The sequence below is a fragment of the Barbus barbus genome (assembly GCF_936440315.1).
Source record: "Barbus barbus genome assembly, chromosome: 37".
NCBI classification, from domain to species: domain Eukaryota; kingdom Metazoa; phylum Chordata; class Actinopteri; order Cypriniformes; family Cyprinidae; genus Barbus; species Barbus barbus.
Window position 1 is genome coordinate 6,330,666 of NC_136715.1, and position 16,288 is coordinate 6,346,953.

At 34.7% G+C, this 16,288-nt stretch overlaps 1 protein-coding gene across 1 annotated transcript in view; it reads left to right on the plus strand.

The window, feature by feature from the left end:
• LOC306856999 (voltage-dependent L-type calcium channel subunit alpha-1D-like) overlaps positions 1 to 16,288 on the plus strand; it is a gene marked incomplete at its 5' end in the record, with an annotated part of 95,413 nt that overhangs the window by 47,683 nt on the left and 31,442 nt on the right. The window contains 19 exons of the mRNA XM_079396606.1: positions 119 to 145; positions 2,788 to 2,948; positions 3,058 to 3,283; positions 3,372 to 3,579; positions 3,665 to 3,785; positions 4,633 to 4,723; positions 4,830 to 4,863; positions 4,955 to 4,985; positions 5,070 to 5,196; positions 6,238 to 6,367; positions 6,878 to 6,937; positions 9,397 to 9,503; positions 10,789 to 10,876; positions 11,028 to 11,135; positions 11,851 to 11,903; positions 12,846 to 12,992; positions 13,997 to 14,198; positions 15,253 to 15,411; positions 16,024 to 16,134. Of these exons, the coding sequence (XP_079252732.1) occupies positions 119 to 145; positions 2,788 to 2,948; positions 3,058 to 3,283; positions 3,372 to 3,579; positions 3,665 to 3,785; positions 4,633 to 4,723; positions 4,830 to 4,863; positions 4,955 to 4,985; positions 5,070 to 5,196; positions 6,238 to 6,367; positions 6,878 to 6,937; positions 9,397 to 9,503; positions 10,789 to 10,876; positions 11,028 to 11,135; positions 11,851 to 11,903; positions 12,846 to 12,992; positions 13,997 to 14,198; positions 15,253 to 15,411; positions 16,024 to 16,134 (2,191 nt within the window). The remainder of the gene's footprint in view (positions 1 to 118; positions 146 to 2,787; positions 2,949 to 3,057; positions 3,284 to 3,371; positions 3,580 to 3,664; positions 3,786 to 4,632; positions 4,724 to 4,829; positions 4,864 to 4,954; positions 4,986 to 5,069; positions 5,197 to 6,237; positions 6,368 to 6,877; positions 6,938 to 9,396; positions 9,504 to 10,788; positions 10,877 to 11,027; positions 11,136 to 11,850; positions 11,904 to 12,845; positions 12,993 to 13,996; positions 14,199 to 15,252; positions 15,412 to 16,023; positions 16,135 to 16,288) is intronic.

Here is a 16,288-nt window from a genome sequence, read left to right on the forward strand (position 1 = left end):
ACTCACAAATACACATGAATGTATATTTCATCAGTAATGAATACCAATTGTAATATGCTGTATCAAGAACAAATGTGAATTTTCTGTTTTAACTTTACAATTTTGTTTTCATTTACAGTCAAAAAATTTCAAAATCAAAGTTCAGGTCAGTAAAGTTGAGATTAGCTCACGCTAATGTTCATTTACAGTATATTTACAGCTGCACGTTATTGCATGTATTACTGTGAGCTTTCGCTATGTCGCTAGCTAGCTAGCAACAGTGAGATAGAATGCTAGACAGATAGATCAAATGTTAGCTAGCTTGATAGCATTCTAGCATCTCACTAGCTAGCCTTTTGTCTATCTATTCTATGTGTTGTGCATTCTGTCTGTTTAGCTTGCTAGAGAATATTCTAGCTAGCATTCTGTCATCTCAGTCTTTATATGTAACTCTTTCACCCTGCTGAAAAAAACAATAGACACCATCACAAATGTGTATGGTTTTACTGGTTATAATAGGACTTATTGGTTTTAACGGGAACTGTAATGGACCCTGTGGGTTTCTACTGTTAAATGGTTGCCTTCTATAGAAGTCCCTGAGGTCCAAGTCAAGTCTCAAGTCTTTGTTCTATTTTTAGCAACAGCTCTTTCAGCTGGTTATTGAGGCAAAATCGGTTTTGAAATACTGATTTCACAATATGATTGTCCTTTTATTATTTCTCAGACAAAATGCTGCACGTTTCTTTGTAAAACTGAAATATGTCAAATAACAAAACTTAATTTAAAATTTAAAACAAAATCCAATCAATCAAATGAATAACACAAATTAAAGAAATCTCATAAACAAACTAAGGCTTTGTCTGTGCTTTTTCCATTTAAAATTAGAGGCAACCACAGTATTTTAAACACAGATATACCTTACAGTCTACCAACGATCCAGTGGTCCATGGATATTGATATGCAGCCAGGAATCATGTTTCCTGACATTTATATACTGTATGCCTAATTTCAACGTCGGGGCAGATTTGCCAGTGATCGCATTTTGTAAATACAAAATAGGTTGGTCTTAATTATCAATGATATATATCAATGATATGATTGTATCAATTATATATATATATATATATATATATATATATATATATATATATATATATATATATATATAGTACAATATAACAATACAATATATAGGGTATGATTTTACCACAAAATTCAACATATTAACATGAAATGATAACTGCAAATCCGTGTTTCGCTGCCTGGAGTCCATTTGTTTCTCTGAATTGCAGGGATCCATTTGCTTTTCTTTTCTGTAGCTTTCGGCAGTCTGTTATAATACACCTCAGATTTCTTGTCAAATCTATTTGTACAGTCACTCGCAAAGTTCTTTCTGGTTTTAGATGTGTTTTGTGTGTTCTGTCGCAGCATTCATGCTGCCATTCAGCGATGTCACGTGCCATACCCTCTATTGGTGGCTTTTTAAAACCACTAAATCCTAATGGACTATGTCCCAAAACACGCTATAGGAAACCATTTTTTAATGGTTACAAGTTGATGGTTTGTAATGGTATTTGTAGTGGAAACCATTAATATTTCTGTGATTGTTTCTATTGTTTTGTTTTGTTTTTTCAGCAGGGATGAATGCTTTTCTATGGCCACGTTCACACAGCAGCAGAATACGGTTGTCCCGTATTTGAGTCCTTAATACGGTTACGTTCACACACAGTACGGTTATTTATGGGTGTGACAACCACATTCTGTAACCGAACTCACACCCGTAAATTTTCAGGACTCACAACCGCATTCTCGGAACACACTCACTGTGTGAACGGAACAGGACTGGACAAGTTGTCTGCTACGTCATACAGCGCAAGAGAGAGCCGCTCTGCCACACAAATGCGCGTCTACCGCGTGTTTCATGTTTTCATGTGTTATCGGTAACTTACATTAATGGAGAAATGAGCTGCGTGTCATCTGAATTTTTTTAGATCCCATCAGTTTTCCACCAGCGGTGCTCCCGTAAGTTTTGTGTTCTGCACGTGTCCGTGAAATTCAAATGTTCTGCTCTCCACCCAAATTTAAAAGCTACCGTCGGTTAATGAAGATTTGACAAATGAACTCGCAGCTCGTTTGGACTCTTGTCGTGTCAGAAAGTGATAAGACTTTCAGTTTTATGGACTTCTCCATCTTTGATTTTACTTTGGTCACTGTCGCTATGGTTACTGGTAAAGAATACAGGCTTGACTCCCGTTGCAGGTTCATACAGACCGCATTCTAAACACAACTGAAAGCTGCTGTGTGAACGAGACATTGAGACTCACACCTGTAAAGAAAATGCGGTTGTCAATCCCAAACACTGACAGTGTGGACGTAGCCTATTGTTCAAAAAGCATATGAATAAAAAAAATCTAGCATTCAGTCTGTATACAGTAGTTAGCCACTTTTCTGTCTAGCATGCTATCATGGTATGCTAATGTACTAACATTGTAGTATCCTATCTATTGAGTGTTCTAGCAATTGGTCTGTCTAGTGTGCTGTCTGTAATTCTATCTGGCTGTCTGCCTATCTACTGTATTATTCTAGTGTTCTGTTTAGCATTCTAGCATCCTGTCTATCTACAGTAGCATTCTGTTGTTATTTTTAGAGTTCTGCCTAGTCTTCTAGTGTTTTGTTTAGCATTCTGTCTTTCTAGCATGCTGTCTCTTGCGTTCTAGTGATCTGTCTAGCATTTTATTTTTATCTCCTCCTTTCAATGTATAATTCTGTTGTCATTTTTCTCTGTGTGTCTGTGTTGTCTGACTTCAGTCGGCGCTGGCGTCGCTGGAACCGGATGTGTCGGAGAAATTGTCGTTTGGCTGTGAAATCTGTGCCGTTCTATTGGCTGGTGATCATCCTGGTGTTCCTCAACACTTTGACCATCTCTTCAGAACATTACAACCAGCCCTTGTGGCTCACGCAAGTCCAGGGTGAGCCCTGCATGTGTTTGTGCTCTCGCAATAAATGTAAAAGATCAAGACTGCTTCACATTCTCACTATGTCCTTTCGTCTTTCAACACGATTGGTTTTCTCCTGTAGATGTGGCCAATAAAGTGCTGCTGGCCCTGTTCACGTGTGAGATGTTGGTGAAGATGTACAGTCTGGGCCTGCAGGCTTATTTTGTGTCTCTATTTAATCGCTTTGACTGCTTCGTGGTGTGTGGAGGCATCACAGAGACCATCCTAGTCGAGTGTGAGATCATGTCACCTCTAGGCATCTCAGTGTTTCGATGTGTGCGACTTCTCAGGATCTTTAAAGTCACACGGTAAGGAATGGAAATTATGTTAATGGAATATGACAAATATTTGTAAAGAGCACAGGACAATTTTATATGGTTTGTTTTTTGCCTTTAGTCATTGGGCGTCTCTTAGTAACTTGGTGGCGTCTCTGCTGAACTCCATGAAGTCCATCGCTTCTCTACTGCTGCTGCTCTTCCTCTTCATCATTATCTTCAGCCTCCTCGGCATGCAGGTGTTCGGTGGCAAGTTTAACTTCGACGAGACACAAACGAAGAGGAGCACCTTTGACAACTTCCCTCAGGCCTTGCTCACTGTGTTTCAGGTCTGTCTGTGTGCATCTGTTAAGTCTTTAGATTTGATTTCGATGGGATATGTGTTTACTCTGTCATGTGATGTGTTGTTTTCAGATCCTGACTGGTGAAGACTGGAATGCCGTCATGTACGATGGAATTATGGCGTATGGTGGCCCATCGTCGTCAGGAATGATTGTGTGCATCTACTTTATCATTCTCTTCATCTGTGGAAACTGTATCCTCTTACTGCTGCTGACGTACTAACTAAATTAATTTAATTAAGGAGTCAGTTCATCTACTGGTGGTGAGTTAGTTGTTAACCATCTTGTTTTTTTTTATTAATATTAATATAATAATAATTTAATTAATATAAGATAATTTAATTAATAATAATAATAAATTAATATAAGAAATTAACACATTTTATTCAGCAAAGAAATATTTTGACAGAAATATTTTGTAACCTTTTGTAGTCTTTCAAATAAATTGTTCTTTTTATTTTTATGTAAATGCATATAACGTTTTAGTCACCCTGAAAAAATACTCTGCATCACTGTTTCCCCACAAATAATATGCAGCTATGCCATCACAGGAATCATTTTAAAATATATTCAAAATAGAAAATATACATATTTTTTTACAATGTAATAATTTTTCACAAAATTACTGTTTTTACTGTATTTTTTAGCTAATAAATGCAGCCTGGGTGTGCATAAGAAATTTCTTTAAAAATATCCGTGGACAATGTGCAATTTAAATGAATTTGGGAAATTGTTTTGATATAATCTGCACACAGGTATACAGTTATTTGCTCCAAAAAAAAAAAAAAAAAAATCAATACATATATTATACACACACACACACACACACACATATTTTATGTGTGTGTGTGTGTGTGTTTCTATTTCAGAGCAAATACATAAATCTCAAGACATACAGAATATTTTAAAAAGACAAAGTATTGCATTTTCACATTTTGCACTCAGAATTGCAAGTATTTCATTGCATTTTATTCCAGATAGACTGTTGTTTGCTTATGAGCGTCATAATATTGTTGGTTTTCTGAACACATTGACACCTAGACATTCTTCTGAATGTGTTCTTGGCTATCGCTGTCGACAACCTTGCTGACGCAGAGTCTCTGAACACAGACAACGATGATAAGAAGAAAGGGTAAATGATAAAAGCTTGTAGAGGTCATCTGACGTTGAGGGCCTGGATCTGGTTTCCATGCTTGTGTGCTGCATTTTTCAGTGTGTTTGTTTTCTTTTTTTCCAAGTGATGAAAACGATGAAAATGAAGATGATGCAAAGGTAATTAGTTGTTTTTTGTTTGTGTGTGTTTGTATTTTATATTTTTCTGTATTAGTAGTAGCATATAATAATGTTGGCTTCTCTCCTTCAGGCTGGAGAGGAAGATGAGAAGGACAATGCAGGTAAAGAACTACGTCTGCATGTATTTGCACATTGAAGACTATTTTTTAAATATGCTTGTCTTGATCATCATGTCCATGTAACAGAGGAGGATGAAGACGAGCCGGACGTTCCTGCGGGGCCCCGCCCACAGATCTCAGAGCTCATTAAGAAAGAGAAAATCACGCCAATCCCAGAGGGCAGTGCATTCTTCATCTTTAGCAGCACAAACCCGTATGTGTCACATGGAAGTCTGCTCAAACTTACACAGAACCAGACAGGAGCAAAGAGACGTAGATATTTACATATACTATACATATATATAAAATGAGTCACTCTCAGTTTATGTTGAATTACATTTACATTTTTCCAAAACTACTTGCATTGCATTCTAGGTATTCATATCTGTTTATACTTTCCCTAAGAACTGAACCCATTGCCTTGGTGTTGCGAGCACCATTGTCTACTATTTGAGTCAATGTTATTTTAGTATTATTTATATAGCATTGTAGCATTTATCAATATTTAGAGTTTTTATATCTTGAATTATATATTTTATTTATATATTGAATTTTCAAAAAAATATTTGTATTTATATTTTTGGTTTTCATTTTAATTTTTAAATTTTATATATTAGTGTTGTCAAACGATTAATCGCGATTAATCGCATCCAAAATAAAGGTTTTTGTTTACATAATATATGTGTTATGTGTATAAATACACACGCATGCATGTGTATATATAAGAAAAATGTTATGTTTATACATTTAAAATATTTGTATATAATATCAATTATATAAATATATACATGGAAATATTTTCAAAATATATTCTGTATTTGTGTGTATTTATATATACATAATAAATATACACAGTATACACCTATATATTATGTAAACAAAAAGTTTAATTTTGGATGCGATTAATCCGTTTGACACCTCTATTTAGCTTTAATTTATTTATATTTCAGTTTTAGTCATTTTAGTTCTTATTTCATTAAGTTTAAGTTTTTTAATCTATTATCAATATTGTATTTTATTATATATTTTAATTACTTTTTAAAATTCCTTATTTACATTAAATCTACGTTTCTGATTACTATTTTCTAATTCTAGTTTCTGATGTCACAAGGCAACGGAATTTTTGGTTTTAAATACTTAGAATAGAATAGCCTTTAAAAAAAAAAACATTTAAAGCTTCTGAACCCTTCAACGCGCACATAATGTTCAAAGTGTGTCTCAGTGTGTCTTTTTCTCTTTCTCTCTCTGTCTGTAGAATTCGTGTCGCATGCCACAAGCTGATAAACCACCACATCTTCACCAATCTCATCCTCGTTTTCATTATGTTAAGCTCCGCCTCCTTGGCAGCTGAGGACCCAATCAGAAACTTCTCTGCCCGGAATATTGTGAGTACAAATTGCACACACACACACAGACATACACACAAACAGTTTGTTTTGGTTACTTAATGTCCAAGACCGAGTCACATGCTCGATCAATTCAACTAAAACAACATGGTAAGTGATATTTAATTGTTATCAAGTAAACTTTTTATTTTCACATACGAATATTGTAAAAATGGTTAAGAACGACTCAATGTACTCAGATTGTGAATATAAAAAAATGTATGATTAAATAAGTTTTCCAAAGCATTTACAGATAATAAGATATCAGTAGAGTTGTAAATGACTAGTTGCTTTGTGCGTCTGTTATTCCTTCATCTCTTCGTGTTTGCTAACTCTTTTCCTTCAAACTAAGGAAGCTACCTTCACTGAAAACGTAATGTTTTTGGGGTGTTACCGTTACAGACACACTGGTACACCCGGAATAATGAACTGAACTAAATCTATTTCTATTCTGATAAGAAATGATGATTGCTGAATGTCCTTGTTAAACATGTACGTTGCTCTTTGCAGATACTTGGTTACTTTGACTATGCTTTCACGGCTATCTTTACTGTAGAGATCGTGTTAAAGGTAAATGTCCTGCCCTGTGCTGGTGTTGTGTGTGGTGTATGTGCAGTAACGCTGTAACCATCTGGTTTATTCCAGGTCCTAGGCTATGCAGATTATGTCTTCACTAGTATGTTTACATTTGAGATCGTGTTGAAGGTAACCTCTCGGCACACAGGCCTGGCTGCATTATCTCCATGTGTGTCACCTGCTACTTCAGTACTACCTGGCTTGATCAATCTCTTTTCTTTCTCTTTTTTTTAAACCATGGCACCTCTTTTACTAAAAGACTAAAAGAAAAGAAATGTCTTAGAACATGATAGCACATCTTCATCAAACAAAGCACAAGAGTTGTCAGGTTTTAAGCTTTCTTTTGGGGAGAAACGACAGGGCTTGAACTCAACCCTGATTGCTCAAAGTGGGGTTAAGGAAGTTTGGAGAAATCACACAGGATGTGTCTGTGAAACTAAAATGCTTTTTGTTGAGGAAAGAAACTAATTTCAAAAAGACGAAACTATGCAACTCTTTGTGATATGAGAACAACACTTGCTCTCTCATGCCTTCATAACCGATTGGCCCGTATCCAGTCCATAAAAGAGGGGGCAAATACAACCATGCTTGGACAGAACATGGTTCAAACCCCTTGACTGAGTGCATATCAATGCAATGTGACCTCCAGCGCTGAACGGGGCAGCACAGTTATTTAATGAAGCTGCAGTAATTATCTCTGGCTGTTCAGAAAATCATAATACAGTTCTGTTCCTATTGGTAGTATATATTTTTTTTATATTTACCTTTAATTTATTTTTATGTTTCAGTCATTTAAAATGATTTAAGTTAACTTCCAGTATAGCATTTCCATACATTTTTAAGTTTACATTTTATTTTTAGTTGATTTGAGCTACAGTAATACAATTTGAGAAATTATTAGTTGTTTAGCCAGTAGAAGAGAAAAACATTTTTAATTTGTTACTGACATGATTGTTTTAGTTGCCAAAAATGTGTCACCACATGTTTTAAGAAAGAGAAAAACTTTATAGAATGTCATTCTTGCATTTGATTAAATCTACTGTGTATATATACACATGTATTTATTTAATAACTTAAAATACAATTTTTTTATGCTTTTGGACCCTGAACACACACATATAGTATTCAAAATACAGAAAACTGTACCCACAATTCAGCGTGCATGACTCGACCTTCTATTTCTAGTGTAATGTATTAACCCAGAAATAACTCATATTTTTTCTTAATTATGTTTAACCTATTTTTGATCAGATTGCCAAAATGTGACATTTTCATACAAAATTGACATCAAAATGACATCATTTTCAAGATGCTAACTGGGCACCACTCACCTGCAGTGCGTTACAACACTATTAGCATACTAATATTTGAAACGTTTATCATGTAACAGTTTTACATACTCATTAAATAGAAGTTTTATTGCCTTGGCTATTAGCTATTATCAATTGGAAACATCGACATGCTGTAGAAAACAAGAAAACTGCACTTAAATGATTTTAATTGGGTCTTTTAAAGAACAGTAGGCAGTATACAGTGTGTACTGTGCATTATTTAGTAAATAGTATTCTAATATAATATTCAGAACTTGGCCCTATTGTTTTGTGGAGAGATTATTACGAGTGCTGATCTTGGACCAGCAACTACTACTACAATAAACTGTACAAAATTTTCCTGAAACATTTTTATGTAGTTACCCAAAATTGGTCTCTGATCAGCGGCCTAATGTAACCGTGACCCAGTGCTTGCCCTTCTACTGTGTGGTTGCATCAGTATTCATATACATTCAGCGAATGACTCCTTTGCATTCATGATTTTGGAGCGACTTGCTTTGGTTTTGGCTGGTCATTTCTCTGCCTGCTGAATATGAAGTTGCAATAGGAGCTTTTCCCCCCTCTTGTTTTCTTTACCGAATCTTGTCGAGGAAACAGGGATGTTCTCAAGGATTTAAAAAAAAAAAACGGCTCACATGAATGTGACAGTAAGGGAAGTTCTCATTTCAGATCGCCTAATAGATAGGTTGTTCCCTTTCTTTCTGACTCTTTCTGTCTTTTCTTGCTCTTTTGTCTTCTCCTGTATTCTTTCTGTCAATCCTCATTTCTTCTGTCATAATTTAGGCCCCTTCAAAGCTTGGCAACAAACAGCATGTTTTATTGCCGGGCCCACTAGTGGCGGATTGTGAAACAGAGCTTACTACTACATTCATGTTGACTCAGGCCGTGAGGGTTTGGCGGAGTTAGTGCTAGGATCTCGCCTTTAGTCCAACTCCGAGCACGCCACCCTTAAAAAAGAGTGATATTAAGGAGTGTTTATGTGTGTGTGTGTTTCTGTCTATACGGGTGTGTGTGTGTGTATGGGAGTGTGTTCTCTGTCTGAGAGTGTGATTTGCTGTTCCATATGTCTATGTCTTTCATTGCAGTGGAGCAAGTTTTGACCATCTATGCTTGTTTTGTCAGATGACCACGTATGGCGCGTTTCTCCACAAGGGGGCTTTCTGCAGGAACTACTTTAATCTTCTCGATCTGCTGGTGGTCGGCGTGTCACTGGTGTCCTTCGGAATTCAGTGAGTGATCGTTATATTTTAGGGCTGCGTGGTAAATTGATAGAAAACCGGAATCACAATGTTGTGTGATTATTAAAAGGTTGAAATGTACTTCATTTTTTTTACAAATGCATTGTGTATATTATTATTATTATTATTATTATTATTAATATTAATAATAAAAATAATTTTGCTATGAAATATTACAAAGGTAATATTTCTTATTTTAATATTTTGATTTTAAATGTAATATCAATAATACTTTTTTTACAGTGAAATTACAATAGTTGAGATTAATAGTACACTTTTACTCACAAACACTCAATGGTGGTTTAAAGTGAGTTCTAATAACTTCCTTTTGCGATCACATGTACTTTGGGCGGCCGCAGTACATTATAAAAGTAGCCCAAAAAACCACAACCCATGCCTCTGTCATTTTTCCCGTGACTATATTTTCAAAATAGCCCAATTGTGCAGGAAACCGGCGACCCTGGCAACACTGGTTCACTGTACCCTTATCACATATCTCTCTCTCTCTCTCTCTCTCTCTTTTTTTTTTTTTGTATTTAGTAGTAATTATATGTTTTCTTAAGGGCTGTAATTTCTACTTAATAGCAAAGTATTACAATATTATTTTTTTAATTTTATATTTATTTTATAGTCATTTTATAAATAATTACAAAACTTTTTTGCCAAATAATGCCACACTACAGTCAAATCTTTTTTTAAATTACATTTTAAATCACAATTGCAGTTTTTATCAGAAAAATCAGTTAGATTCAGTTAGACTGTAATTTCTACTTAATAGCAAGGTATTACAGTATTAATATTTCTAATTTTGTTTTTATTTATTTTATAGTCATTTTGATATGTAATTACAAAACTTTTTTTGCCAAATAATGCCACACTACAGTTAATCTTTTCTTTTTTTAAATTACATTTTAAGTCACAACTGAAATTTTTATCAGAAAAATCACAGTATCAATTTTTCCTCAGAACTTTTTTGGCAAAATACAGAGTTGTAAGAATTGTGTCATGAATGTGTCTAGCATATCTTAGATAAATTGGCCTAGTTGAGATGGGACAAGTTGGCCTGGTTTTGTGCTGGTCTAGCTGTTGGACTTCAGTATTCGCAGAAAAAAAAACTTTTCATGGCTCCATGAAGCTAGATGACGAAGAAAATCTTGTTAGTTAAGCTAGTTTAGAAACCTGTCGAAGACACCAGCATCATAAGGACTTTACAGCATGGATTTCTTTCTCTGTTTTGTATGTTTTTCGGTAACGTGTATGCTCCTGTCTCCTACAGATCGTCGGCCATCTCAGTGGTGAAGATTCTGCGGGTTCTGAGGGTGCTGCGTCCACTCAGGGCCATAAACAGAGCTAAAGGCCTGAAGGTTCTGCCCACTGCTTTGCTTTGTCTTCAGGAAATATGAATGTTAATGTGATTAATTGGAATAGGGCTTATGTGCCCTGCCAGCTGTTTAAGCAACTATAAATTTTACATTTGTCTGACAGCCTCTGAGCTTTATCCTTTGTTTTCTGCAGCATGTGGTCCAGTGTGTGTTTGTGGCCATCAGAACTATTGGAAACATCATGATTGTCACCACACTGCTACAGTTCATGTTTGCCTGCATTGGTGTACAGCTCTTCAAGGTAAACTACTTCATGGCGTGGGTTTTTTAACATTTTTGTTTTTAGTATTTATGAAGTAAGTGCTCACCAGGCTGCATTTATTTGTTTGATTAAAAAATACAGTAAAACCACTAATATTGTGAAATATTACTGTAGCTTAAAATAAGTCTAACTCTATTTGAATAATTTTTTAATGTAATTTATTTCTGTGATGGTAAAGCTGAATTTTCAGCATCATTACTCCAGTCTTCAGTGTCACATGATCCTTCAGAAATGTGACCCTGGACCACAAAACCAGTCTTGAGTGTCAATTTGTTTAAATTGATATTTACACATCATCTGAAAGCTGAATAAATAAGCTTTCCATTGATGTATGGTAATTAAATTGCCTTTAAATTTGTCCAAATTAAGTTCTTAGCAATGCATATTACTAATGAAAAATTAAGTTTTGATATATTTACAGTAAGAAATTTACAAAATATCTTCATGGAACATGATCTTTACTTAATATCCTAATGATTTTTGGCATAAAATAAAAATGGATAATTTTGACCCATACAATGTATTTTTGGCTATTGCTACAAATATACCCCAGCAACTTAAGACTGGTTTTGTGCTCAAGGGGCACAAATCATTCTGATACGCTGATTTGCTGTTCAAAAAAACATTTCTCATTATTATCAATGTTGAAAACAGTTGGGCTGCTTAATATTTAATATTTCTTCTTTTTATTCAGGGGAAGTTTTATCGTTGTACCGATGAAACCAAGTCCAGCCCAGATGAGTGCAAGTGAGTCTAAACTAAAGTCTTAACATTTTAATCATTGCTGATATTAACTGCTTAACATCATGCACTTCTTAAAGGAACTCTCCACTTTTTTTGGAAATAGGCTTATTTTACAACTCCCCTGGAGTTAAACAGTAGAGATTTACCGTTTTTGAATCCATTCAGCCGATCTCCGGGTCTTGCGGTAGCACTTTTAGCTTAGCTTAGCATAGATCATTGAATCTGATTAGACCATTAGCATCTCGCTCAGAAATGACCAAAGAGTTTCGATATATTCCTATTTAAAGCTCGACTCTTCTGTAGTTACATCGTGTACTAAGACCGACGGAAAATGAAAAGTTGCGATTTTCTAGGCCGATATAGCTAGGAACTATACTCTCGTTCCGGCGTAATAATCAAGGAACGCTTCTGCCGTACCCAGCTAGGTAACTAGTTATGATATAGCCGGGGACTACTTTCAGGCGCTGCGTAATATCATTGCGCCTGCTGCACCTATGGTACGGCAGAAAAGTTCCTTGATTATTACGCCGGAACAAGAGTGTAGTTCCTAGCCATATCAGCCTATAAAATCGCAACTTTTCATTTTCCGTTGGTCTTAGTACACGATGTAACTACAGAAGAGTCGAGCTTTAAATAGGAATATATCGAAACTCTTTGGTCAATTTTGATGACTAAATGCTAATGGTCTAATCCGATTCAATGATCTATGCTAAGCTAAGATAAAAGTGCTACCGCCAGACCCGGAGATCGGCTGAATGGATTCAAAAACGGTAAAACTCAACTGTTTAACTCTTGAGGAGTTGTACAATGAGCCTATTTCCAAAAAAAGTGGAGTGTTCCTTTAAATAAGCCTTTCTAATAAGACTACTTGCTTTCACAGCATTTACAATTATTGTAATGACATTCACAAAAGGACATGAAAATAACATGCTTTCTCTCTCTCAGGGGAATATATATCCTATATAAGGAAGGAGACGTGAACCAGCCAATCCTTCAGAAGCGCCATTGGCACAACAGCGATTTCAACTTTGATAACGTGCTCATGGCCATGATGGCTCTATTCACAGTGTCCACGTTTGAAGGCTGGCCAGCGTAAGCTTTACAACAATACAACATAATATACATCAGATATAGAATATTACCTTTATTTCATTTTATTTAATTTTTATCTTATTTTGCTATTTTGTTGTTTTATTTTGTGCACCTTAATATACATCAGATACAGAATAGCACCTTTATTTTAGTTTATTTTACGATTTTAATTATTTTGCTTTACCTTCAGATATAGAACAGCACTGTTTATTTTATTTTTAGGCACCTTATAAATCAAACAGAATGGCATGTTTTATTTATTTTTTATGGTAATATAAATCAGATATAGAATAGCACTATTTTATTTTATATTATGTTATTTAATTTAATTCACCTAATAGATAAAATAGCTAATTTTATTCTATTTTTTATAGAATTACTTATTTTTTATTTTATTTTAGTATGTTATTTTATTGTTATATTATGCATTTTATTATAGATCAGATATAGAATAAGCGTTGTGTAATTGTATCTCTGTAGACAGTAAATACTAACCACATATAAAACCTTATATTTATTACTCTTTATGCATCCATTTAAAATGGAACAAAAATTCCCATTCAGTAATATAATTATTTTCCAACCTATAGTTCTGTTTTTTTTGTGTGTCTTAACATTAGTCTGATTTTATTAGTGATTTTGAAAATGGCTCTATGTAATTGGATACTGTGAAATAGCTAATACTGGTTCTTGTATTGCACAGTCGAGTTTCCATTTTCAAAACCACAGGGGAAATGAACGTGTATTGTGTTTTTTGTGATTGTATGGGCGCTGATGGTAAGTGCCACTGTGAACTCAATGCCAACAGTAGCATGCTGTCCCTGTAATTACAACACCACACTGCTTCAAAGGTTTAGTTAGTTTGACGCGCAGTTAGTTTCACACACACACACACGGTGACAGAATAACACAATATAGCTGTTCTGTAACTGTGGGTGATGAAGTACACTTTTTCCTCGGCTCTCATTTCTTTTAGTTTACTTCTACATTTTGTCTGAACTAAGGTTGTTGTACAAGGCCATAGACTCCAACCGGGAGAACTTAGGTCCCATCTACAACTACCGTGTGGAGATTTCCATCTTCTTCATCATCTACATTATCATCATCGCCTTCTTCATGATGAACATCTTCGTGGGTTTCGTCATTGTGACCTTTCAGGAACAGGGAGAGAAAGAGTACAAGAACTGTGAGCTGGACAAGAACCAGGTAAGAGAAGACACAATAAGAGTATGTGGAACATGGGATGTGTCACAAACCAGTGTGCTGCTTATTTAGACTGTATTTTTAGGCAACAAAATGATGCTGGCTTATAAGGATCCTTCATTTTTAAATCTAAGTTAGTGTTGCATATATCCTTAACAGATAATGCAGTCCCAGAATGCACAGCATTCATATATGTGACCCTGGACCACAAAGCCATGGTTTGTTAGGATAGGACAATATTTGGCCGAGATACAACTGTTTGAACATCTGGAATCTGAAAAATCAAAATACAGAGAAAATTACCTTTAAAGTTGTCCAAATTAAGTTCTTAGCAATGCATATTACTAATGAAAAATTAAGTTTTCATATATTTACAGTAGGAAATATCTTCATGGAACATGATCTTTACTTAATATCCCAATGATTTTTGGCATAAAAGAAAAATTTATAATTTTGACAATTTGACCCATGCAATGTATTTTTGGCTATTGCTACAAATAAACCCCAGCGACTTAAGACTGGTATATATATGTGTATATATGTATTTTATTCAGTTAATTGTCAATGCAGTATTTCTAATTCTAAAAATCTTAAGTTTTTTAACTTCAGCTAAAGCTTTATTCCAACATGAATTTTATTATTTAAAAAGATTCAAAATGTCAATTTAAGATGGTGGATCAAATATAAATTTCATTCAGAACTGAAAAGTAATGGTAAATGAATTATTTTAGTCAGTATTTCTGACAGTTTTTTGTGTGCTTGTTGGCATTTTATTGCTAAGCATCTGCTAATATCAGCTGTGAATGTTAGTTGAGTTTCTAGTGCTCTTGGGTTCAATTTCAGTGCCACCTATATAGACAACTATTGAACTTAAGGTTCAGAACCAAGTCATTGAGTTTCTGCAGGTTCTTTGTTCTGTATTCAGTTTTTTCTGCATTATAAATTAATATGCATATGTGCTGACGTCCACTTAATTTCAAATTTAAGATAAAATCCAAAACCCTGTATGATAATTGACAGAATGAAAAGCATGGTTTCATCTGTGTGTGTTCCTCAGCGTCAGTGTGTGGAGTATGCGTTAAAAGCGCGTCCTCTCAGGAGGTACATCCCAAAGAACCCGTATCAGTATAAGTTCTGGTATGTGGTGAACTCCACCGGCTTCGAGTACATCATGTTTGTCCTGATCTTACTCAACACCATCTGTCTCGCCGTTCAGGTAACTTTCTTTATTCTTACATATTTACAAGTAGAGTTGGAGTTTAATGTTTAAATAATAACTGTTTGGGTTGAAATATTCAAACCCGCTTCTCATGCTCATTGTGTAATTTTATTTGGTGAGATATAAATATGTATATTAAGGACCTCACATTAATGTTTACCTATATATTTGATATGAATTACCTCTATGAAGTCCCCATGAAATCAAAATGTCTGTTAGCATTGAGATATTTGAAAAAATATACAGTAATATATATTTTGCATGTTGTAGTTACTAACTGCATATCTAGAGTATATATTTACAAATAGATATTTTTTACATATTTTGTGTATTTATTTATACAAGTCAAGCATTATTTACAGACTATTATAGTGTTTATTGATATTTTGATAGTTTTTATTTTATCATTTTAATTTAAGTATTTTTATGTGCTTTTGCCTTATTAGTTTTAAATATTTGTATTAACTTTATTTTTATTTATTTGAATTAGTTAACACTGTGTATAGTCATTTTTGTCCAATAAATTGCTGTTTCACATTTCTACAATTTTTCTACAATACATTCTATTAGCATTTCTACAATTTTTCTATCACACATTTCTCTGTCCAGCACTACGGTCAGTCCGAGCTGTTCAATTATGTTATGGACATCCTGAATATGGTCTTCACTGCTGTCTTCACTGTGGAGATGGTACTCAAACTGATCGCCTTCAAACCCCGGGTGAGTAACTCAAACACACAGATACAGCCGTCACACATTGTCACATCATTTCCCGTTTGGACATTCATAACAGCTCAGTATAAATACGCTTCCCTTCTCAATATGTTCCACTTATATCATCCCAGTTTTCTCATGTTAACATCCCTCTGCCCCA